The 24,588-nt window shown below is 42.5% G+C and overlaps 1 protein-coding gene across 7 annotated transcripts in view; it reads right to left on the bottom strand.

Moving 5' to 3' along the window:
• CRIM1 (cysteine rich transmembrane BMP regulator 1) overlaps positions 1-24,588 on the bottom strand; it is a 186,645-nt gene that overhangs the window by 137,266 nt on the left and 24,791 nt on the right. For 6 of the 7 annotated variants that reach the window (XM_064572106.1, XM_045884401.3, XM_045884400.3 and 3 more), the window contains exon 2: positions 9,846-10,019. The exons of the other annotated variant lie outside the window; for it this stretch is intronic. In XM_064572106.1, the coding sequence (XP_064428176.1) occupies positions 9,846-10,019 (174 nt within the window). The remainder of the gene's footprint in view (positions 1-9,845; positions 10,020-24,588) is intronic. 7 annotated transcript variants of the gene reach the window in all.

The following is a 24,588-nucleotide window of genomic DNA, read 5'->3' as shown; positions in this document are numbered from 1 at the left end:
CAGGTACAACTTCCTTAAGAAAAACGATCTGCAATGTGTAATTTTAATGAAGCGCGTGACTAAGTTAAAAATTATGAATTGGTGGAAGTTCTGGAGCAGAGAAGTTACAGCCCCTGCAACACAACACGCTTGGCTCCCCAAGAAGGAAGAGGCAGAGCTCTGTTTATGGTTATTATTTTGTCGTTAAGTACATATATTCCATTATCAAGGATTACCTAAAGGCCAAGTACTCCCCAAAGGTTCTTCCCCTAAAATGTTCTATCTTCACCCCATTTCAATCCTCCCTTCAACCAAATAATTACGGTACTGATAAGCTGTAAGGACTTTATAAATTTAACTCTGCTATATTATAATCTTACAGTCATATTTTGGGGAAACATATGATTTGACTTTCAGTACCTCTGATCCTGTGAATTAATGATTACACTGGATCATTTTTACTACAGTCAATATTATATAGTAGGAAAGATTTGGGGATAATGACATTTAAAACCATGTAGATCGATATAATCAAAAAAATCCACAGACCTAAGTTCTGAGATATTTTTCTAGTGCTTAGCAAAGATCAAATAGGTAAACTTCTAGAAAGAATCACCTCTACTAAAAGCAATTTCCTCAGCATCCAAGTCTTGAGATCTGTTTAGTTCTTCATCATGTGATCCTATGTGTGTACTATGAAATACCTCAACTGGGTTTTAATTTCTTTTAATATTTACTTGGAAAAAAAAGTTTTAAAAATCATATGATACAATCATTACTATGTATTACTATTCGAAGGCAGGCTTTAGAACAGATGCTTTGTATTTAAAAACAATGAAAGTAGCAGAACTCAAGAGTAAGTCCAACGATCGCTTTAAGATAAGACATTCTCTCCTCGGGAGGCAGATTCGCATCAACCCTCTATGACTACTGGTTGGGGTAGTGAAGAACTCGCAGCACAGCCTCTCCTGGGGGCTCACCAGAAATGCAGACTCCCCAGTCCTAGTCCAGTCCCTGTAAATCAAAATCTCAGTGTGTCTGTTAAGCTCTCTCAAGTCTAAGGAACCGAGGAAACTCCCTGTGCGCACGACGCCCAGTCCTCCCCCACACCGACCGCGAGCCCCATGTGGGAACATGGGTCGGGGCAGAGCTGGGTGCCTCTGTCATCCCCGCACGTGTATTACGGGCAGCAGACGTCCTGCTACGGCTGAAAGTGTCTCCATCCCGCACAGTTCCAGTGCCCAGAGGGTCAAGGAGGAATTCGATTGCACTACCCCAAAGACAGAACGGATGTTAAATAATGTGCCCATCTCCACTTGATCACATTTCCATGGGTGTTTTTTCTGAGAGCGTCGTCCCTACTCCCAGCACAAAATGTCTGAGAAAAAAGCTGCGTGGATTAAAGCGTTCAGTATCGGATTTCTTTCTACATACTAATTAAATTTTTGTCTACTGGCAAATGTTACAGATGGCATCGCAAGGCAGTCTATCTGATGAGGCCACACACAGCACAGGGTGTACTGTGGGCTACAGACGGAGAAAAAGTGAAGCAAGAATAAAAGGTAGCACTTACACTTGTGTGAAAAAGAAATAAGGGAAATGTAAAACACTAAAAATGGAATAATAAGCCCATATAATATTAACGTTTCCTCAGGTACAACTGAAAGAGTAAATTTAGAGCATAATTAATTAAAATTAAGGCTCTGAAGTGACTGTTATTTAGGTTTTTAAAAACTGAACGGAAAAATTCTATAAAACAGAAGTTATTTGTCTATGTTAAAATTAGTTTAGCGTCAGAAGATACAGCCATATAATGTAAAATCAATCTTCCTTTTGTTTTAAGCAGACGAGAAAAAATACAGGTATCTAGCTACATAAATTCTCTCATCTTTTTTTTTTTTTTTAAGATTTTTTATTTATTTACTTGACACTGAGAGAGAGACAGAGAAAGAAAGCACAAGCAGGGGGAGTGGCAGACAGAGGGAGAGGGAGAAGCAGACTCCCCGCTGAGCAGAGAGCCCCACACAGGGCTCGATCCCGGGACACCAGGATCATGACCTGAGCCGAAGGCAGACGCTTAACCAACTGAGCCACCCAGGCGCCCCTCTCTCATCTTTTTCTAACCTTTAATTTCTGCCTCAGCATATATATTCCATGCAACATAAGTTTACAGAACAGATAAATGCTTGAAAATATCATTTAAGACATTTAGAAAATATCTTTAAAAAAATCAAAAGCAAGCTCCCACAGCGTATCTAAAATGTGATTCTATTTATGCATCTGCTCCTTTAGCGTCATTTAGAAAATGGCCCCTCAGTTAAGTGCAAAACAAAGTCAAACTGGTAGACTCAGCTGTAGTGAGAGTATGTGCTCAATACTTAGTTTTTGAATTAATAAGTGACTACAGAATGAAGGTGAATGAAGAAAGCAAGCAGCTGTGAAGCAAAAGGAGCAGCCTCAGAAAGTTATAGACAACGTTGAGAGGATTCTTCTGGACCGAAAGAGTCTACCACTACAGTGCTGTTTCTCTACCTTCCCACCCAACTGTTCACTGGCCTTAGCGTCCCAGCCTGGATGGCTCTAATCTCAGGTAGGGGTCTGACCAGCTCCTGTACCCTCAACACTTTTAAAGGCTTTTTTGAATAAGGAAGGGAGTACAGATCAGTCAGTCCATCAATAATTAGCCATTAAAATGATATACTCCATTTTATACCTCCCACTCTCAGGGGGCAGTGACACTTGTGTTTGAGGCTGACTGTGGGCTGGCCGCCAGTGACGGTCCCTAGGCTTTCTCTCGCCGGGCTGGGGGAAGGCTTCCTGCACCGCCATCACTGTACTCGCGGTGTGCTAACGCGCCCAGCCACGTGTCCTCCACAGAGCACATTACTGTCACATTACGCTTCCTAAAAACACTCATGCTCCTCACGTCGCTTACATACTCATTAACAGCACCACCACGCTCTCCCTGGGAAGATGACTCACCATCCTTATCTCCAGCCCAGATCTCTGAGTTCCAGACTCCTAGGTCCTGTCTTCCCCTTGATCTCCATAGACACCTCAAACACAACAAAACAAACTCAATATCCACCTCATCCAACCTCCCACAGAGCTGCTCCCCTTGTGGTCCACATTCTAATAAATAACACCACTAAACAGCCTGACCTTCATGACCCCTTAGCGTCTATCTTGACAATCACCCGCTCTTCCCCAAATTTGGCCGTCTTCAATTTCCTCATGCTCCAAAGTCAATCAGCCACTAAAGCCCACAGCCTTGACCACTGTAATTTCCATCTTCACCCTTCTGTCCATCCTCTCTTTTCTATCTCCAAGCCTGTCTTACACTCTCTCCTTCTCCTTCGGTTGAGCCACCCAACATACATCTCAGAGTTGAACTCGGTTGAGCAGTTCTTACTTGGCTACTCGATATAAGACAATGATGTAAAGTATCACATGCCAGCTTCTGATGATCTTTTCTCTAAAATATCTTGTAGAGAAAAAGTAATTAAATGTAGCCCCAAATTATAAACCATTTAATATTACTTCTAAGTGCTTTTGGCTAAATTAAAGGAGAAATTTCTTAAACCCCCATCCTCCTCCTTTTGCAAAATGCTCATTGTCTGTCTCCAAATAGGAGTAAATTTCACATAATCTATACTAGTCCAGTAATCCACATGATGTGTAATGCAGCAATGCCTAAAAAGTGTATTTAAGAACACACTTTATGGATCCCACACAGATACCCTTCAGCTAGTCTCCTCCGTGTGGATTGATTGGGTTTTTATTTTTCTCTAGAATCTCCCAACAACGTTGTACCTCCTTGCAGAAAGGGCTGACTTCCTCTCAGGGATATATTACCTTTGTAGTCTCAGTATACTTACTTGGGGTAAGTATACATGGTATACACAGAGCTTGAATGCTACTTACTGAGTTAATTACATAAAAAATTACTTAACCGACAAACAGCTCTACTTGGGTGTCAAATTTAATTTGTCCAAAACAAAACTCTTGAATCTTCCTTAAATCTACTCCTGCTCCTAGGAAAGGGCATCACTTTGCTTAAAACCCAATGTCTAAGAGTACTCCTTGGTTCCCCTTTCCCTCACCCCCAATGTGTAACCCATCAACAAATCTAGTTCCAAATTATATCTCAAATTCACCCATCCCTTCATCTCCAGCTCTGAAGTCTGAACCACCATTACCTCTTCCCTGAACTACTGAAAGAACCCCTACCTGAGACTCTGTTCCTGTTCTTGCATCTTGCGGCCTCGCCCAAGTCTCTGCTCGACCAGATCCAAGTTATGCTATACCCTCTTCATAGCCCTTGAACCACTTTCCTATGTCCTCCTGATAAAATCCATGCACCTCACGGTAACTTACAAGGCATTATGTGATCTCACCCCCATCTTTCTCTTCCTCCCCCGTGACATTCCAGTTTCACGGACCTTCTTGCTTTTTCTTGCTATTCCTCCAACACACCAAGCTGGCTTAGAACTTTCACATTTGTGATTCCCTCTGAATGGAATTCCCTCCTGTCAGATCATCCTAAATTTGATGCTCTCTTGCATTCAGATTTTAAAGCAAATGCTCTCCCTTCATGGAAAACTTCCCTGACCTCTATATCTAAAAGCAATTTTCTCGCTAATCCCAGTAATTCTCATATCATCCTAATTACTGTTTTTCATAGCTCCCATCACATTATACAATATTTTATATTCATTTTTGTGTTTCTATGTCGTCCCTCCCCTTCTGAATGTCAGCTCCATCACAGCTGTATCCCTAGCCACTAGATCTGTGCCCAGTACATATTTGGCACTCAATAAATATTTGTTGGATGAATGAATGTTTGAATGTTTTCCAGGGTGTTTTTCATTCTTCCTGAACTTGGTTTCATATTTCTGATTAATTTTTGAGTTTATGACCACTCTGAACTGTAATAATTTTTTACAAAATAAAAGCCACTGACCCCAACATGAGTCATCGTCATATCCACACTTCAAGGTCCACCTCATTCACTGTATTGTGGAAATCTTTGGTGGCCACTCTGACTACGGTTATTAAGCTCAGAGTGGCTCCTCCAGAGCACCGGGCAGCTGCAGGGACTGGTACTGTTCTTGCTACTTTCGTCCCCTCCTCTGACGGTCCATCAATTTAACTTTTGTGAAGCTCAGTATAACATATACCAAATCAAGGATGAATAGAGAGTGGAACATAAAATTATAAGCTTTGTTAAGATCAAGGTGGGGTGACCTGCAGGTCATTCCCTTTATCAGACTTCGTCTTTGGAGAAACAGAGGATCTGACAAGCCTTCCGCACAGCCCCTGCTACCTCTACAGTTGTGACCAGCTGATCTTACGGTGATGTGTTCATGTATTTTAGGAAAGAAAACATTTGGGAAAATCCAGGACCAACTCCTCCCCTTTTAAAAGGATGTAAATAATACACAGGAACTTGTTTCGTACCCAGAAATCATGAGTATTCTTCATAAATCTATAAATACGATATTAAAATTCCCTGCAATGACTTCCACACATTTTTTTTAAATGTTGCTGTGGTTATGTTTAGAACTCATGCTCAGAATTTACTCCCAAAGCATAGAAATGAGGACACGTGCTTTCTCATTATGCTCTGGTAAGAATACTGCTCCTTCTGCCCCACTCCTCCTGACCCTGCACACCTAAATGCTAGAAACTGCCCAGAAGAATGGACCTACAAAGAGCGCTTTAACTAGAACCAACTGTTCATCTTTCCACAAAAGAACATCAAGAACCAAGTCTAATCTACCAGGTCACTCATCGTTACTGGACTCTTACCCTCCTGGGCTCTGCAAAATCATCCATGCCCTGCACAACCCTCCCTCCCTCCCTCCCAAATCCTTCTCCTGTGCCTTCTAGAACTCATGGGTCTGTCATCACCACCATCCCCTCTGCCATCATTCTCCCCTCACTACTGTGTTTTAACGGAAACCTGGGTACTCCCTAGCTCCTCTGTCCCTCGAAGTCCTCTCGTGTAGGGACGGCTTCCTTTCCCACACTCCGTAAACCTGAGGGTGGGGCGGTGTCCCCTCTGTTCTCACTGCCGCTTTCAGATCACTCTTCCCTTTCCCCCTTAAAAAATGAAACCTCGTTCACATAAAGCACACGCAATAGGGGACTGTGGACGTGCTGCGTGGAGCTGCGTCTTCCCCGATCACTGCCCCTGTCCTTCCTGGCACAGGTCACGCACTACCACTGGGAAGATTCCTGCATGACCCTCTGCCCTTCTCTTTCTCTCAGACGTACCAGGAAAAATCCCAGTCGTGGTCAGATGCAGCTCTCCACCTACACCGCGTCTGCACAGAAGCTGGAGGAAACACAAGACTGTGTTGGCTGGTGTCCTTCAAGTGTAGAACTGGGAGCCTCCACTGAGCTGCCAGTGCTAGGGTATGAGCGGAACCCACTGCCCTGGCTACTGCTCGCCCCCTCTCCGAGACGTCTGGTTTACCTCCTCGGAACCCACTGCCCTGGCTACCGCTCGCCCCCTCTCCGAGACGTCTGGTTTACCTCCTCCTCCCCTTCCTCCTCCTCCTCAGGATTTCACACCTCTTCTCCCACCTCAGTGTCAGCTGACAACCTTGTTTTATCGTGTCTGAGAAAAAGAAATAATTTTGCTCCTCTCTCAAACACTTGGCTCCTGCAATCATGCTCCTTCTTACATTAAGTGCTTTCTTGCTTTTCACTAGATCATTCTTGTCATCATTCAAACATGCTGTAATATCCTCATATTTTTAAAGCCCCTCTTGACCCTCTATGTCCCTAAAACAAACATCCCATTCTCCAGTTCCACTTTCCAAACATCTCAAAAGCACAAACATCTCAAAAGTGTCCCTATTTCCGTGTGACTTATACTATCATTCTTATGCTATTTCGGGGGGGGGGGACCCTAGAATCATCTTTGTGCATTTTCATCCCTGCTACAGGATCTGTTAGCAGATACTGTAGGTTCTTTCAGCAAAATGGTGTGTATCCATCTCTTCCTTGCTGTTTCCCTGCTAGCCCCCAGTCCAGTCTCTAGTTGCACCACATCTAAATAACTGAAACAGCTCTCCAGGGAGCCTCCAGCCCGCAGTATCTCCCCTGCTAACCCACTCTGCATCCCCCCACAACCCCCACCTGCCGATCGAGGGCTTCGCCAGGCTCTGATTCTCTCTGCTCATAAACCTGCAATGATTCCTGATAGTTCCTCTTACCAGGCTGAAGCTCCCTCTGAGATGCGAAGACACTCTGTCATCTAGTCCCAGGCTGCTCCCCATCTTTATTTCCTCTAACCTATCAACAGAGGTTGATAGCAACATAGATTGATCTTTTACTTATTTTTTTTTTAAAGATTTTATTTATTTATTTGACAGGGAGACAGAGAGAGAGAGAGCACAAGTAGGCAGAACGGAAGGCACAGGGAGAGGGAGAAGCAGGCTCTCGCTGAGCAGGGAGCCTGACACGGGGCTTGATTCCAGGACCCTGGGATCATGACCTGAGCCGAAGGCAGACACTTAACTGACTGAGCCACCCAGGTGCCCCAAAACCTTGCTCTTTTAGACCACCGTCCCCAGTGTCTTACATAAGTCATGTAGATCCTGCCTGTAAATCCATGTTTCATTCTTTTGTCCACATTGTTCTCCTTCCTAGAACCCATCACTACTCAAATTCCAAATTGTTCAGACTCTCCCTCCTCCATGACACCTTACCCTACAATTCCAGGTCACACTTGTCTGGCCTTAAATCCCTAAAAGCATTCGAAGTCTTCATTCCTATTAACAACTCCTTTGTACACAGTACCATACCATCACCAATTCTTTCATATGCACTTGAATATAGGCAGGGCTTTCTCCCTCAAACTTGTTTCTCAGAAGAGGGAAATCCCTAATACTGACTTATAAGATCTTGAATATTGCAGGGTGCTTTATTTTGAAAAAACAAAGTGCTCTTTGTAGAGGACACATTAACTTTAAATGAGCTCAACCAGTTCTACTTTTGGATTATACAGAGGTCATCTGACAGAATCTGTTTAAAAAAAAAAAAAGTAAAGAAATTTAATCAGCTACAGTAATTATTCCTGAGGGAATGCTCTCAAAATTGGAAGTGCTGGATCTTATAAACAGCCTTCTTAGAATCACTTTAAAAATCAATGCCATTAATCTCCACATTGTAAAGATCATAAATACACACCTAATTAAAAATGCAACTGTCCCACTTTTATGTGAAAAGACACTGAGTTCTGAACAAAACTTCTTGTGATAACTTAGATTCACAACCTGCTTCTTGTGATAACTTAGATTCACAACTTGCTGCCTCAGACCATTCAGATGGCAGTGAAGAGAGCCTGCCGGGGAACAGGGGGTTAAATGACTTGGAAGGTTGCCTGAACAAAGACAGTGGCAGGGACAGTGATACATCTGAAACATTTGGGGGAAAAAAAAAAGTTTTGTGAAACGTAAGAGTGGCAAAAATCATCTAAATTGCTGTATTGTTTTAGATCATGTGATTTTCAGTATGTGTAACTAAATTAATTATTTCAATAGATATTTGACCACTCCATCTATATCCCTGCAAGTTTATATGCTAAAATTGGCAAAATACTGTCTTTTGGAAGCAATGGGGTAGGGACAGGGGTGAGCAAAGAGCTACAAGATGATAAAAACGAGTTAGGTAACATGTTGTCCAATATCATGATGCAGTTGGAAGAATACTTTACATGGTTAGTCCCAGGCTTGTTACTGAGAAGTTGCATGCAGCTCAGTTTTCCAATTTTCCAATTTAAGGGCCAGACTAAATATTACCTAAGACTCTCTGTAGTTCTAAAACTTTATTTCTATCGTTTCCGACTACAATCTCTTTTAATGATTTAGCAGCATTGGTAAATACGAAGAGAAAAGCTATTTTAGAGGCAATTATAAATTTCTTATTCTTTATTACCATTTAATATGAGTTGGAAACTTAACACAATTCAACAACTTCAGTCCTGCTGTACTGCCCTTACGAGATCTCACAAATCCTTGGTATTCCAAACCATATTACCAATCTCTCCATCTAAGAATGACATCATTTTAGAGATAACAGGTATACTTAAGAATGTCTGGCTCGGCTCTTTTTGTTCCTCAAGAGGAACATGGAGCTAGGAAAGAGTCTCATGCTGGTCTGTGGCCTTATCCTTTGTTAATCCTGGTTTCGAGCCACGGTACCAAGCTCTGGCTATGCCACTTGCAATTACTGAAGCTAGGAATCATACTTCCACATCTCCAATCTTTTGTCTAGGTTTTATGCAGGAATGTACAGAAGTTATGGGTTATATTAGTACAATTTTGTTATTTTAATGTAATTTCTGACTTCATTCCACAGGCGAAGCACCCAATGACCCATCCACACCTATGTGGTTTTGCCCCACGGCAAAACCCACCTGAGCCTTCAACCATCACTGTGCAATTCTCCCATCTCTGTTAAAGAGACATACTTCCTTGCCAGATGAGCTGCATTTCTAATTAGCACTCTCCTCATGGAGCACCATGCTACGGTAAATCAAGCAGAATGGACCTGGTGACAACAGATGCCAATTTCAAGCACACCACTTGTGAAATCATCCAGTATGCAGGGGTGACCTAAGCAAGCTGGCACAAACTACCCTGCTCATGAGACCACAGCATTACCAAATCCATGACCTCCAGAAAACACAGATGTACATGGTGCACACACATCATCACGTCAGTACTCCGTCAACTTTATGCATCTTGTTTGGGATTATAAAATGTACCAATCTCTGTAAGTGTGTCTTTGCCTCTTCCAGCTCAAATATGACACAGCGCTAAGCCTGACAATTGTTGAGAATCAGTACTTACCTTCAATCCTCTTCAAAGCTGAAAGGCACATATCTTTCCTTGGAAACTCAAAGGGATTGTTGCAGGTGCGAATGGTGTCACATTCACATTTCCCATTGATTATATTGCAGCCAGAGACAAGGTTTTCATTGCAGGGTTCAAAACCAAGCAGCTGGTCATCGTCCCAGTTCTCATCTGTAAAACAATTAACAACCACAGAATATTTGCTTGCGGCTTCATTCAAAAGCCTGTTTGAAAGCAAAAATGTGCAAAGATGTCAAGATTAACACCTGATATCCACACCTCGATTTACAAAAGGTGGTTTTGGCTACAATTTGACGAATGAATGAAATCCAACCTCCAAATAAGTGAGAAAAAGGAAACAGAGCCATACATGTAGACACTAAATAACCCCATATATACAAATGTGTGGGATCAAAAACCACCCCTTCTCTTACATGTTATTTTAAACAAAGATTCCTGGATTTTCCTACTTTCAATAAAATTACAGGAGACACTTCAGTCAACCTACAAAATGATTCAAAAATACCCACAGTTTTTTGTTTTGTTTTTTTTTTTCAGTCCATCTGGTAGAGACGAGCTTTGGGTTTAAAATAGCCGGCAATTTAATACATCAAGACAGCTAATCAACATAAAACCTCAGACACCACCAAAAGAAGGAAGAATGGATACAGCAGTGGAGATTCCGCCAACGCATTTCAGTTCAGATGCTAATGTCCACCCAAAACCAAAGCCAGAGAGGACAACAAAACTGAGGGCGACCACTTAGTGAGAGGCTAAGGAAGTCATACTCTGAAGCTGAGACCAAATCACTATCCTGGTCATGCAATCATAGGAGGAGACTGTAAGAAACAAAGCAGATTTCAAAACTATGTTCATGGGCTCCAGCTCAGACAAATAAAACATGACACAAGCATGACAGAACCATCGGCCGACTAAATCCGTAATGCTATTCCTCACAGCTGAAACACCTCTTACAGGAAATCAGGCTACTTCTCTATGAATCTCTGGGGCACTTTATGAGTTTTCCCCCCTCTCAACATTATCTTTCATAGACACTTTATCGTACCTTAACTAGGTACTACCTGTTAAATAGTAAACTTGTTTCTGATAACCGTATCTGGAGAGAATTTTTTTAAAGTGCTTGAATTTAAGATACCTTAAACCTGTTGCTCAAACGAAGGCAGGTATAAAGCCATCTTGAGAATGTGTTTTCATAGAAGAAAGTGTAAACAGATGGCTGTAATTTTTTTTTACAGCTAAATTTTACTTCTGGTGACATCACTAACTTACTGCAAAAGGCTATTCTCCCTCGCTGAAATAATTTTCTTGTCAAGGGGTCTTTAGAAAGATATCATTTACAATATAAAGAGATTCACAGCAATTCTTTGAAAACCTCTTCTGTTCTGGTTTCAGGCTCACTTACTTGATTAAAGTCTCAGCTCTTAGTAAAATGATTTTACAAGTTGAAACAAAAACATAATTTATCTGTTTTAAGATGTTTCGCCTGTATTTGGTTTTTAGAAATAACATGTAAACACACACAGGTACATTCCTACCTTCAAGACAACAGTGAAATTACTAAATTATCCTGAAAGGAAAACCAGAAAAGAACATAATGAAACAACTCAGCATGGGAAAATTGTTGATAAGTCTTCAGTTATAATATATAATACATGGGACACATAAATGATTTCCCATCTCTACATTTATTTTTTGAAAAAGCTCTTAGTACCACTCTCCTAATCCAGTTCAGCGAAGTTTGTCATGGAGGAATTTTTGTGACTTTATATTCAAATTTGTAACTCAGTTAGTCAACCCTAGGAACTTAAAAACTTGTAAGAAATCAAGTAACATTTGAACCCCTGGAAAACTAGTCTCTTCTATTTCTCCTTTATCTATTTCTCCTTTTCCCATCATATTCTGAGAAGAAATATTTATTACTATTTTTATAAATATGTACAGTTAATCCATCACCAAATTGAATGGATTCTGATGATCTTTTCCCACAGTAAACCTCCTTTCCCTCCATTAGAACTAGAACTCCCTGAAGACCTCATTCTCCTGAAGGACTGCAACATCCTCTCCCCAGTCTCCCTGCCATTATCCTCTTGTCCCTCCACTACTCCTTTCCCCAGCATGGGGGAATCATCGTCCTCAAAAAACAAACCTGCTCAGTGGTTCTCTCTTGCCAACAAGAAAAAGCCCAACATTCTTACTGTAGAATAAAAGGTTCCTCATGATATGGGTTGTACTGCTACAGACCCATCTTTCACCAATCCCTCACACATCCTAATGTTCTAAGCACCCTGAGAGTCTCACTACAAACGCTTAATAACTGCTTCCCCACCTCTGCTCACGGAGTATCATCTACCTAGAACACCCCCCTCCCTTCTTCCCACAGTAATTCCTATTCATCCATCAGGACCCAGTTCAAATGTGACCTCTTTGGGGAAGTCTTCTCCACTATGAACGGCTCCATTTTCCATGCTCCCTGAGGCAGGTGCACAGACCTCTGGTCCCCTGTGGTAATGGCTTTATGTAAGTCAAACTTCCCCACTAGGTACAGTCCTTGTGTGTAGGAGCCTCATCTTATCCAACTTTGAACCCCCTTAACCCCAGAACTTAGAATAGTGTCCATGAACTTTATGTACTGTAATATATAATAGTACTATGCTATATATCTAGCCATGTATTTCATCACTGGTATGGTCAATGCCGCTGTCCATGTGTTTTCCAGGAAGACCATTCTCTTTGAATGGGGAATCCGAATTAAAAGGCAATTGCCGTTGATGCTCTCCCCAATACCTTACTGATTCCTGCTTTGTTCCCAGTAAAAGTCTGTTGGCAGCAGTAACAGGCTGCATGGGAAGATGCACAGGTAAGCCTGACTGTACCTTCAAAAAAATGGCATGGCCACCATGTCCAGTTAGGAAGCTGTGGACTCTGAACCCCCAAATGTCTTATATGCCTTTATTTTCTTTTTTGAGAGGAAATCTTTTTAATCCCATGCCTCCGCCCCCAATCAATACTTTGTTTTTCTTGGCAAATAGTTCCCTTAGCAACCATTGCTTTATAGGAATCAAGTACAACATGCTTCTGAGACAAATGCTTTTATGTTTTTCTATTACATAACATTATATTTTAAAATAATTTTACAGCCAATCAACAGGGACTCAAAGCAAAAATTTAGTGAGGTTTGATTACAGAAATCAAATCTGAGCCCAACAGTTCTGCAGACAGTGTTTGGCAAATTTGATGTTTTTAAATCTCTCTTAAGTAAATCCATATATACAATGCAAGGATGAAGGCTCTGATTCTCGGATTCCTGATTTCTCCTTGGACTGGTCAAGGGGGAGGGGGAAGGAGTTAAAAGCAGGAGTATTGCCTTTTAAATATTTATTTCAAGTAGTCTTTTTTCCTGGTACTCTCTAGACAAGATGTAGTCTCCAGTCAGAAAAGACAACTGAGATACCTCTGTGAGTGTATTTTTAAGTTTGTAACTTCTGCAAGACCAAATCGGGACGTTGAAGTATTTTCTCTGAATATAAGATGAGAGAAATCTAATACTTTCACGTACAAATTAAAATTGATGTATGTTCGGATACGTCCAAATATGTTAAGTAGCTCAGTGAAGAGACGGTCACATAGAACTGCTAACTTGACATCTCCACTTGGATACTTAGAAGACATCTCAAGACGTGATGCTTTCCTTTGAGACAAGCACGGTACTTCAGCATGAGACAGAATTAGTTCACACACATTTCCCATCTCATTCCCCAGAATGGTAACACGAGATGTAAGAAGATGGGTAAGAAGGGCCAGGAGACAAATGCCATGACTGGCAGTCGGTACCACCCCCTCTCTTCGCGCTACAAAGCCAGCACTTTGACCACCACTGCCCTTGTGGCCCCAGAGCAAAGGATGACACACAGAATAAAAGTAACATTTTAATATTGCCATGGAAATAGTCTGGACCTCGTATACTCCCTGAAAAGGTCTTGGGATTCCCCACCCCACCCTGGGGTTGCTCTTCTGAAGAGCGTGTCTTGCTGACACACCTGGGCCAAGGCAGCATAGGATCCAGGTCTGAGAAATAACAAAGGTTCCGGGGGACCTCTTCTCCTAATGGTTACCCTAAACCGTCAACAGACACGTGTCTTCAGTGGGAAGATGAAGTCAATAAAATGCAAACGTTGTGTTGATTCATACATGACTTTTCTCAGCACATTAATGTTATGACAAGATCAAGAGCAAGTTCTCTCACAAAGAAAGGAAAAGTCTCAGCAATAACGAACACCTTAAGAAAAGGCTGATAGATAATCTATTGTTTAAATTCCTTCCTCTAGCACGAGAAATGACGGCTGTAGTGAATGAACTTTCCATGACATTAAACTACCCAGGAGGTTGCAAATGCAAATGAAAAAACCAGAGGTATCTCCCCCTGTATTTAAATATCATGATGAAGAAACTCCCCTTGGGTTTTAGGTGTAATTCTGATGAACCTGGTCTCCATTAGAAGTGAGGGTCTTCAAGGCGCCACGCCCGGAAGGAAGCAATAGGAGCCCAGAGGTAAGGCTGCAAAGGATGGGCTGTCCAGGCTCCAGGTGCCAATGCTATGGGTGGCTTACCTGTGTCCGTGTTTTCATTTAGATTCTCATTGTCTAGATCTACCTTCTCCGTATACAGTTCCGTAGGTTTTGAGTGACCTACCCCTAACCCTATCTTTCCCAACACCTCTCTCATTTTTAGTGTAGTCAGTGATTTTTTTAAATTTTTTTTTTTTAAGATTTTATTTATTTATTTGAGAGAGAGAGAGAATGAGAGACAGAGAGCATGAGAGGGAGGAGGGTCAGAGGGAGAAGCAGACTCCCCGCTGAGCAGGGAGCCCGACGCGGGACTCGATCCCGGGACTCCAGGATCGTGACCTGAGCCGAAGGCAGTCGCTCAACCAACTGAGCCACCCAGGCACCCCTAGTGTAGTCAATGATTTTGCAGAAGGTTGGTTTTTGTTTTAAGAGCACACATGTAGTGCCAAAGCAAAAACACCTGTCCTTCCAACGGCCACATTCAGTCTCACCCTGCACAAGGCACCTTCCAGTATTCTCAGGGATGCCTAAAATTCCTTCCTTCCTTCGTGTGACACAGAAGATTTTTAAATGCAAGGGCTAGTTAGGAGTCTCAATCCTGGGGGTAGGAAAGAGAGCACTGGGGAGGAGGATGTCGGGGCAGAGGGGTCCTAGAAGATGTAAGGAGACATCCGACTCCAGACCTGGGAAGAAGCAGCAGCTCCAGGAACCAGCCATGGCAACTCCGGCCTCCCTGATCCTGGATTCCACCTCTCGGCCCTTCAAAATATCTTTCCATCTGCATGCCGGCGTCTGAAATTCCACTAATATGGAATGAAACGTTTCAGGTGTGACTGCACTTACTGGACACATCACTGTGTATTCATCTAAAACCTCTGACTTCCTGGAGGTACAGGCATTTGTATACTCAAAGGCTTACCTTTCCTACCCTGTATCAGCTTAGGCGAATGGAGTTCACTCCAAACCAAGATAGAGCTGCACCCCATTATGTGGCAATCCACTTACCCAGAAATATGCTATAGCAGATATTAAAAGGCAAGAAACAAATTCACAGTACACACTCAGAAGCTCACAGTAATGGAATTCGGTTGGCAGAAGAGAAGCTTCTGGGAATATATATCAAATTAATTCTCCAGCTGCTCACATATCCCTGTGGCTAGAGTAAGATGCAAATAGCTAATACTGGCATCTCTTTCCATGCCAGCCTAGAAACTCCAGTGTAATGTAAAATTGCGGCTCTTAACTCCCCCAGCTCCTGGCTGGCTGTTATCAGGCATTCATTCGGCTCAAGGAGGAATCTAATGCTGTGAGCTTTCATTCTCTCTGCTTCAAGCTTAAGGCGGATGTTCCAAAAGCCAGCGGGCTTCCCTCTCCCTCTCTTCCTGGTGCTGTAATCAGTGCAAAGCAGGAAGGGCAAAATTATGGTTATCAGTAGAAATGATTCATGTTACAAAAATCTGTTTTACAGGCATTTCCACAAACTGAAACTATGTTAAGCATATGTAACTGTAGACCAGAGCAGACAATGGAAATGCTAAAATATGCTCACAGATATTTTTTGAAGACTAACTTCTTAAACTGATGCAGATCTCTAAATATAGAGCAAACAAACATGACCACTGATTCATATTATGTCCAAGTAGGGAATTCTCTGAAAAACAAACAGGACTGATCCAATTTACTAAATCAATTTATGGTAAGTGTGTGTTACACTGCTCTAATTTTTGTCAGACACCTTAGCAATACATCTAACAGAAGCGGTCCAGAGATGAACTACAGAATGCAAATTCATCCAGCCAGCTGTCCATCCATCCATCCTCCTTCCCTCCCTCGCTCCCTCCCTTCCTTCTTTCCTTCCAATCATCTGTTCCTCAGATAGTGGTATCTATTATACACTAAGAACTGAGCAAGGTACTAGGGATTCAAGATGCTAGGAAGGCGTTTACAGTACAACTTTCTGCCATTCTAACCAAAATCATACCAAGTGTATGAATAAAATAATAGTAATTTCCTTTTTGATAGCAGGAAGCTAACAGGAAGAGAGAGGAGCTTAAGAGAAGGCAAGAAGTGTCTCTAGAAGCAAGGAATTCATGAAACAAGAGGAGAGCAGAGCCTGGGACTACAGAACACAGTTCCCCTATTTCACACTTCTGCCTGAATTAGGAACTATCTGTCTTAAATTGCATATAGTAAAACAGCCCAGACATCTGTTCTCCTCATGGACAGTGCCTGACCCAGGAGCCCACAACTCTAGTTCTGTCATTAGTTAGCAGAGCAACTTCGAACAAGGCAGTTAGCCCCTCAAGGCTTCAATTTTTTTCATTACGAAAAAGGAGGTGGAGTGGACAATTCATGAGGTCTAGACCTCATGCTCATGTTTCCTTGATTCTGCCATCTTGGATGAAACTGTCCAATGCCAACAATTTTTTGGGAACAGTGTCAGAGAGTCACCTGCTTGTAGTGATCAGAATTTAAATTTAAAATAGTTTCTCACTTAACAGACCAGTCTGAGGTTTGGAAAACTGTCACTAGGCATAAGAAGGCAAGCGAAAGGTGCTTTTACTATAACAAAGATCACCTGGCAAGACCTTTCTAATAACACCTCAGTCCTAGAGGATTTACTAGCTGAGGTCTCAATGTATTAAAACGGATTGGCCATGAATTTATTTATAACCTTCGAAGTTCTGTGTCATTATACAATTGTCTCTACTTCTATATAGATTTAGGAATTTCTATGACAAAAGGGTTTTTTTAATGGGAGGGGATTACAGGTAAATTAACCAAATACTTAAAAATGAAGAACAATAGAAATACTATGTCAACATTGCTGGGAAACAGGGAAGGCAGTGCTTAAAGGGAAATTTCACAGGAAATGAGGTTTAAAAAAAAGAGAGAGAAGAGCATTCAGTTGAAGAAATTAGAAAAAGAGCAACAGAGCAAGTCCAAAGAAACAAGAAGGGTGGAAGTCATAAATATATGAGGGAAATCGAAGTTACAGAGATAAAAGCAACAGAGGCGATTAATTAAAAACCGGCTCTTCAGAAAGATTATTAAGACATCTCATAAATGGCTTATGATTAACAGTCCTGTATAGCATGTCAACTCATCCAGGTACTGTGATGTATAAATATATATATTTTTAAAAAGATTTTTTATTTATTCATTTGAGAGCAAGAGAGAAAGAGCAGGGCAGAGGGGCAGAGGCAGAGGGAGAAGCAGACTCCTGGCTGAGCAGAGAGCCCCATGTGGGGCTCCATCCCAGGACCCTGGGATCATGACCTGAGCTGAAGGCAGAGGCTTAACTGACTGAGCCACCCAGGTGCCCCTATAAATATATTTTTTAAATCAGTTTCTTTTTGGTGGTTTTACCAGGAAGTTACTCAAAGCTGGACATTAAATGGTTACATTTTGGAAATTTTTTAAAATAATGAAGGTATTTGATTGCTCATGGAAACATTTCCTGAGCTACCATTATTTTGTACCCTATGGTGTGAAACTCAACTCCCTTACACTTCCCCTGCTTTGAGCCTAGATCCTAATATTTTTTAAGGAAAATCTCAGGCCTTCTCGCCTGGCCCATGTTTGGGCGGTGCTGAGCTGGCCTTCCATTCAGGCACATGTCATTACTGAGCAACACAGTGTTCTCTGAGCTTGAATGTCTATTAAAACATGTAACTCCATGTTTCACCAAGTTTCAAAGAATACTGGTTTTCAGCTATCAAATAAATGCACTGCTGCTTAAAAATTAATACATCTCGGTCGAGGGAAAAAATATCTTGGAGAAGTGCCTAATTGTGTCACATTTCCTTTCTTCACCTAGATACTCTAAAAGCCATCCTCGGATTAAGCCCAGTGATCAGCTATCTCTAGGCTCACAGTGATCTGTTCTACAGAGGTGCATTAGTATAAAAAAACGCAGAGGGGATGTTATAAGAATAGCCCTGTTGAACTTCTTAAGGATATGGAGTTGGGAAGCAAGGTCTCCAAAATAAAGTCCAACATCTGGCCAGCCAACTCTTGGGCATGGAAGACCAAGCCTGCTTAGATTTGACCCCAACCCACTTCTTCAACCTCACCTCTTCCATTCCTCCCCACTTACTCCACAATACTCACACTACTTAATGACTACGTGCTCCCGTGCTCCTTAAATGACCCAGGCTGTTTCCTGACTCCCTCCCTGGCTGCGCACAAACTGTTCTCTCTGCCTAGAAAGCTGCTTCTCCTTACTTGCTTTGAAAGTTTCTATTCAGTTATTAATGCTTTCTCCAGGTATCATCCACTCCACAGGGACCAAATTAAGCGTTTTCCCCGCTGTGGGACTTCTACTGTATACTTATTAAAATTATTTCACTTACGGCAGCATCATGAAATTGCTCATCTAATCTCCTCCACCAGAATGTGGGTTCTTTGAAGCTAAAGATCTAGTTTTTCTCTTCTTTTCTTTTTATCATTGGGTGACTGTAGGACTTGGCAAATAGGAGCTTAACAAAATAAGTATCTGCAGAGGGAATCAACAGGAATGGGTTAGAGGACAAGAGTAATCTGAATCTTCCGGTGCCAAACTTTTCCTGGAAAGTCAGTTTGGTGGTAGGGGAAGAAAGAAACATCTTTGGATGCCAGTCTTCCCACTTGTAAAATATTAATACTACCTCAAATTTTCTTTTAACCTCAACATTATATTAACCAAAACTTCCACATACCAATAAATATTTATGACATGTTGAGTGAATGAATATACCTCAACTATGTTCGGTAAATAAACAATAGCTTAAATAATAAACTCTATTATCTCCCTTTCTACTACCTCTATCATAACCATAATGAGATAATGTGACACAAATTAATGCTCCTTGCCAGAAAGGTACTTGTGGGTATGGATAATGCACAGTCCCATTTTATAAATATTAATGTATGCTCTAACCTAAAATCTGTTAGTCAAATGACCGAGAGCAAAACAGAAGACTAGATATGGGAATGCCTTTTTTCTTGATTGCACTCATCCAAAAGTGTGAACCACTAGAATGAAAAGAAGAAATGTGACCAGAATCTCAAACAAGAGCAACAAAAGGAACACAGCGTTCTGAAAATAAGCACTCTGAAGGATATGCATTTTTCATTATACTAGCTGAATAGTTAGCACAGGTAACGAAGCATACTTCACCACCCCCCACACGCTCCCCAGAGATGAATCTTCTGATAACAACTAACATTTATTGAGCCACATTTTTACGTGCCAGGGACCAGACTAGGCACTTAATTCTCAGACGAACACATTTAGCTGAGGACAGAAGCTCAGCAACCGAGGCCTGAATTCTGCATAGACTATCATAAAGCAGGGAAATAATGGAACTATGAATTGAGGTGGTCAAACAGCTGGGCAAAATTTCAAGTTCAAGTGAATTCAGAAGACCTGAGAGCATCAGGGAAAAGGAAGGAGGGAACACTCTTACACTTCCCATGTCACTCTGGTGAAGCCCATCTCCAGTGCATATGGCCCAGAGACCAACGGCTGGTGTCAATACCCATTGGACAGGCAGAGGCCTCACAATGACACCTTCTAAGTCAACAGTAGAGTTGCCAGAGGACCCTTGGAAACATCAGAACAGAAAACCCAACAACATAAACATGATCTCAACTACACCATCATCCCAGAAACAAGGGTTTCTTTGTTAAGACAACAGTATCCTCATATATAGCAATACTCCTGAGGCTCAAATGGTGATTTTTAAAAGGTGTAATGATCTGTAAGTAGCATTAAGGAATCTTTTAGGATAATAATTTTGTGAAATCGGTTAGCAATCACTTTGTAAGGAATATTTTTATAAATCAACCTGAGCACTGCTGTGAACTTTACCTTAATAACTTATCTGAATTCCTGAAAGTAAACCAAGTGGAAGATAAATGATCAAGATTAATTCCAAGGACTTTATTTCTCTTCCTTACCACTAACTCAAGTACTGGTCATCAAAGAAATATCATCCCTAAATATTGTGCCCCAAAGCCCAAACCTTTAAGTTCTTTCATAAAGCAAGTTTATCTCTATATTTGATCTTATTTTTATTCCTACACATGCCAAGAATCTCCTGCTACCTGGTCCTGGCAACAAAGCACAATTTGCCAGCAATATTCAATGAACACTGTTTTGCGTGCATGGTTTACAATTTCCTACTGTTACCTGGTTTCATCATAAGTGAAAGTTTGATGTATATGTCTAGATCTTTTTTTCTTAGAACATCATTAGAATCCGCATTGCTACAATATGTGTATGTGGGAAGTAGGGCTATAAATTAGAAATGAAAATCAGAGAGACAACTGTGGCCTATAAGAAACCTCACGCAACACAGGGCCTGTTACACTGATTTCTGAAGGCACCAAGTCCTTGAAATCCATCCTAGAACTCTCTATCTAAAAGCAAATGTACATTAGGGGACAATGAAAAGCAGGACTCTTGGGTAGGTCAGGAAATGAACATTAATATCTTGGGAGTTATGATGATTTACAGAGCCATGATTTAATCCCCAAGATTCATGTGAAATAGACCATATGAAGTATATATAACAAGACCAGAGAAAGATGAAGAAACTTTAAGAATGTGTTTGAAAATATATTTGCACATTTCTGATAAAACTGAAGTTTCCTTGGTGTAGTAATTGGACCCCTACGCCTAATAGGCACCAAGCTCTGAGAGACTGGGTACTTGGGTTTGGGAATCTCAGTGATGACAACGGTAATGACTACCAACACTATCCAAAAACTTTTTTTTTTTTTAAGATTTTATTTATTTATTTAAGAGAGAAAGAGAGAACGAGCTAGGGGAGGGGCAGAGGGACAAGCAGACTTCCCGAGCAGGGAGGCAACGCGGGTTCCATCCCAGGACCCTGGGATCATGACCCGGGCTGAAGGCAGATGCTTCAATGACTGAACCACCCAGCGCCCAACGCTATCCAAAAATCTTTACTGGCTCCCACCTGCCCACAGTCTCAAGTAGGACCCCTCCCACTGATAAACCAGGCCTGTGCCTGGCCCCAGCTAACCCTCCAGGTTACTTCCCACTGCGCAGACTGCACCTCTTCCCTTCCCGGGCCAAGGAACCCTTGGGGCCTGGGCACTCATGTCCCTACCAACCTGGAACACACCCCTCTCCCCCGGCGGCTTTGTGCACAGCTCCCCCCCCCAACCCCCAACCTCAGGTCTCTGATCACACTCCATTTCTCGGCGAGACTTTCCATGACCAGTCTCTTTAAAACTGAAAACCAAACGCGTCACACAGTCCTTGTTCTCTTTCTCTGCCTTATTTTTCTGCACAGTACTTATCTTCTTCTGACATGGTATAAGTTTTATGACTAATTTTGCTCATCTTTTCTCCCTAGATCAGAAAGCTCCAGGCTGGCAGGGATTTGTCTGTCTTGTTCACATCTGGATCATCCACACCTGGAACAGGGCTTACCACATAGTAGGTCCTCCACAAATATTTACTGAATCCGTCAGTTCTCTCCATACACCGTTTAAGTCCACTTGGGTGGGCCTTTGGCTGATTCTGTTTCCTCTGAGAAGGCACCATCTTTCTTTCCCCATTCACCTGGAAACCTGCTATTCGCTTACCGTGCCCAACTAATGTCTTCTCCTCAGAGTTTACTTGGTTTTCTCCTACCTACAACCCTTCACTTATCCCAAGGCACTGCGGCGGGTTGCCCACAGCTAGATTCTGAGTTTCCAGGGGGCAGAAACTGCGCCTTCCTCATTTCTACAGTCACTCCCTGCTGAGATGAATGGATGGCTCACAGCAGGTCCCAAGCCCCACTTGCTGAATGGAGAAATGAATGGCAAGCTGGAGTAGGTGCACGAGGGGACAACGTCATGGGAAGGAAGAGACATTCTGTGGGTGGCTAAGATTCTGGTTTGCTTAAGTTTGTCAATACTTATGCATTTATCTGTAACATTTATATTTAATACATCTCTCTGGAATGGTTGAGGTGCAAAAAAAAAAAGAAAAAGAAACAAACTGTACAATAATTCATGCCTAGGGACTTAGGAAGCAGGTACCTTTTGGGTCTTTTAAAACATTGCAGTGTCAAAGTTAAAGAAAAAAGTTGATATATTTCTACATTTTAAAGTAAAACACATGCATGCATAAACACATCTAGAGAATTATTTGCTTCCAAAAGGAAATATAAATAAAACCCATGTGAATCACCCAGTCCTTTTTCTACACACTTACAGCAACACGTACTCCCATACCCAGTAAGGCAGGTGGATCACGATTCTGCAATGTTATTCTATTTAGTCCTTAGCGTGTTAAGTCATGAAAAACTGCTCAAATGAGCTGTTTGTGGAAATACATCTACCTTAACTCCTGCCCGAAAGGTTAAAAATTATTGTCTATTAACTTCAATATATGTTTCAAAAGCTAATGGTTTTTAGGATATAAAAGGAAATACCAAATGCAGACAATTCCCAAAGGATGCTGTGATGAAATCCATACCCTATTTAACTAACAGTAAGAATCACCAATTTTCAAAGGATCAGAATATACAGAAATAAGAAGCTTTAAACTTACATATAAGCATTTAACGTACCCTTTAATAATTCAGTTGTTTTAAACATCCAGATTTATGGAAGACCGGTAGGCTCTCAGGGCAGACCCTAAGACGCACAACTCTGGGAGTGAAATGCTGACTTGCCGACCTGCCGACCTGCCTGCAGCATCCCACTGGACCTCTCCTGGTGGCTTTTGTTATTATTTGGAGAGAGGAAGGGGTATCACAGACCGCGGTTTACAGGCCCAGTGAATGAGTCAAATAACCACGACATTTCTACTAGTACCAGGGCCCCTCTTCCTAGGGCTCTGTACCATGTCATGTGAGAGAAGAGGAGAGGAGATTGGCACCCTCCCTTCAGACCGGATGTGGCGGGACCACGGAACTCTAATTAAGGCTCAAGGCAACCCTGGGCACAGGAAGAGTCAACAGACTCAGCACGGGGAAGATTCCGGAAGCAAAGGAAACCAAACCCCTTCAGGTACGGCTGCAGCTGCAATTTCTCTCCTCTTAAAAAGGTGTTTCAGAAACACTCTGCCACCTGTCACTCCTGTTCCCTTCCTAGAAGCACAGAATTTAATTTTAGACACTCAACAAAGAGCTGGCTTGCCACCCTGACGAACCTCACAGGCGGTGGGGCAAGGTGTGATCTGCTCACGGCTGCCCAGGGGCTCCATGAGGCGGTCCCCATCCCTTGCTCTGCATCCGAGTTCTGCACAGGCTTTAACTGGGAAGGAGCTGAGGAAGAAGCAAGGTTCCTTTATCGTGGAAAGGGGCAGAGAGAGGGTGGAAAGCCACCTGGCTGAGCCTCAGGGTTTTTAAAAATCTCTTCAAGGGAATGTAACCGGCTGCTAACCTTCTGAGGGTCGTCAAGGGTGGGTGTCCTCACAGGCAGAAGATAGAAAGGGACAGCTAAGTGTCAAGAGTCTCACACCTGAATGTGCAGCCACCCTCCCTACTAACCCTGCTTTGCCAAGGGTAAGCATGTTAAAAAGCCCACAGTCTCAAAGTAGGGTGGAAGCTTCTTTAAGGCAGTCTTTCCCATCTCCTAACATTTGGTTCCTAAAGTGAGAAATGCATCCAGTCTGTACAGTGGCTGGACATTCCTTCTTTCCATCCACCACCTTCACCTTCATCACCTCCTGTTACAATGACTTCCTCTGCATTCTGGCCTGCTCCTCTCAAATCCTTTCCTCTTCACCCCAATTCCCCCAGCAGCTCACCTCCTGGGGCTCAGCACTGCCAGAGGCCCCCACCCATGGGCCTGGCCTGAGGAAACCTGCCTGTTCAGTCTGCCAGCCCAACGCCCGCGCCGGCCTCCCATGTGGTGAGAGTCAGCTGGGCCTACTCGGGGAGGTCACACTTCCCCGCACTTTCTTTCCTTCCGTCCCACCCCAGGGCCATGAGGGACTGTTCCCACCCCCTCTCCCCTGAGTCCTTCCAGTTTCCCAGGCCAGGTCCATCCAGGACACTCAAGGCCAGGGGGCAGAATGCTACATTCCAGTGGCTTCACATGCAAGGAGGGTTCTGGACTCCTTCACGGGGGGTGGGGGTGCGGCAAGAAGGCAGGCAGGGAGGGAAAAGTTCAGCAGAGGAGGATTCGGCCTACTGAGCCCA

This window comes from Mirounga angustirostris, unplaced genomic scaffold (assembly GCF_029215605.1).
Source record: "Mirounga angustirostris isolate CCGP_5_RB_7025 unplaced genomic scaffold, mMirAng1.0.hap1 SCAF_10, whole genome shotgun sequence".
Lineage (NCBI taxonomy): Eukaryota > Metazoa > Chordata > Mammalia > Carnivora > Phocidae > Mirounga > Mirounga angustirostris.
The sequence above is the reverse complement of the archived record's forward strand: the minus strand, read 5'-3'. Positions and strand labels throughout refer to the sequence as shown.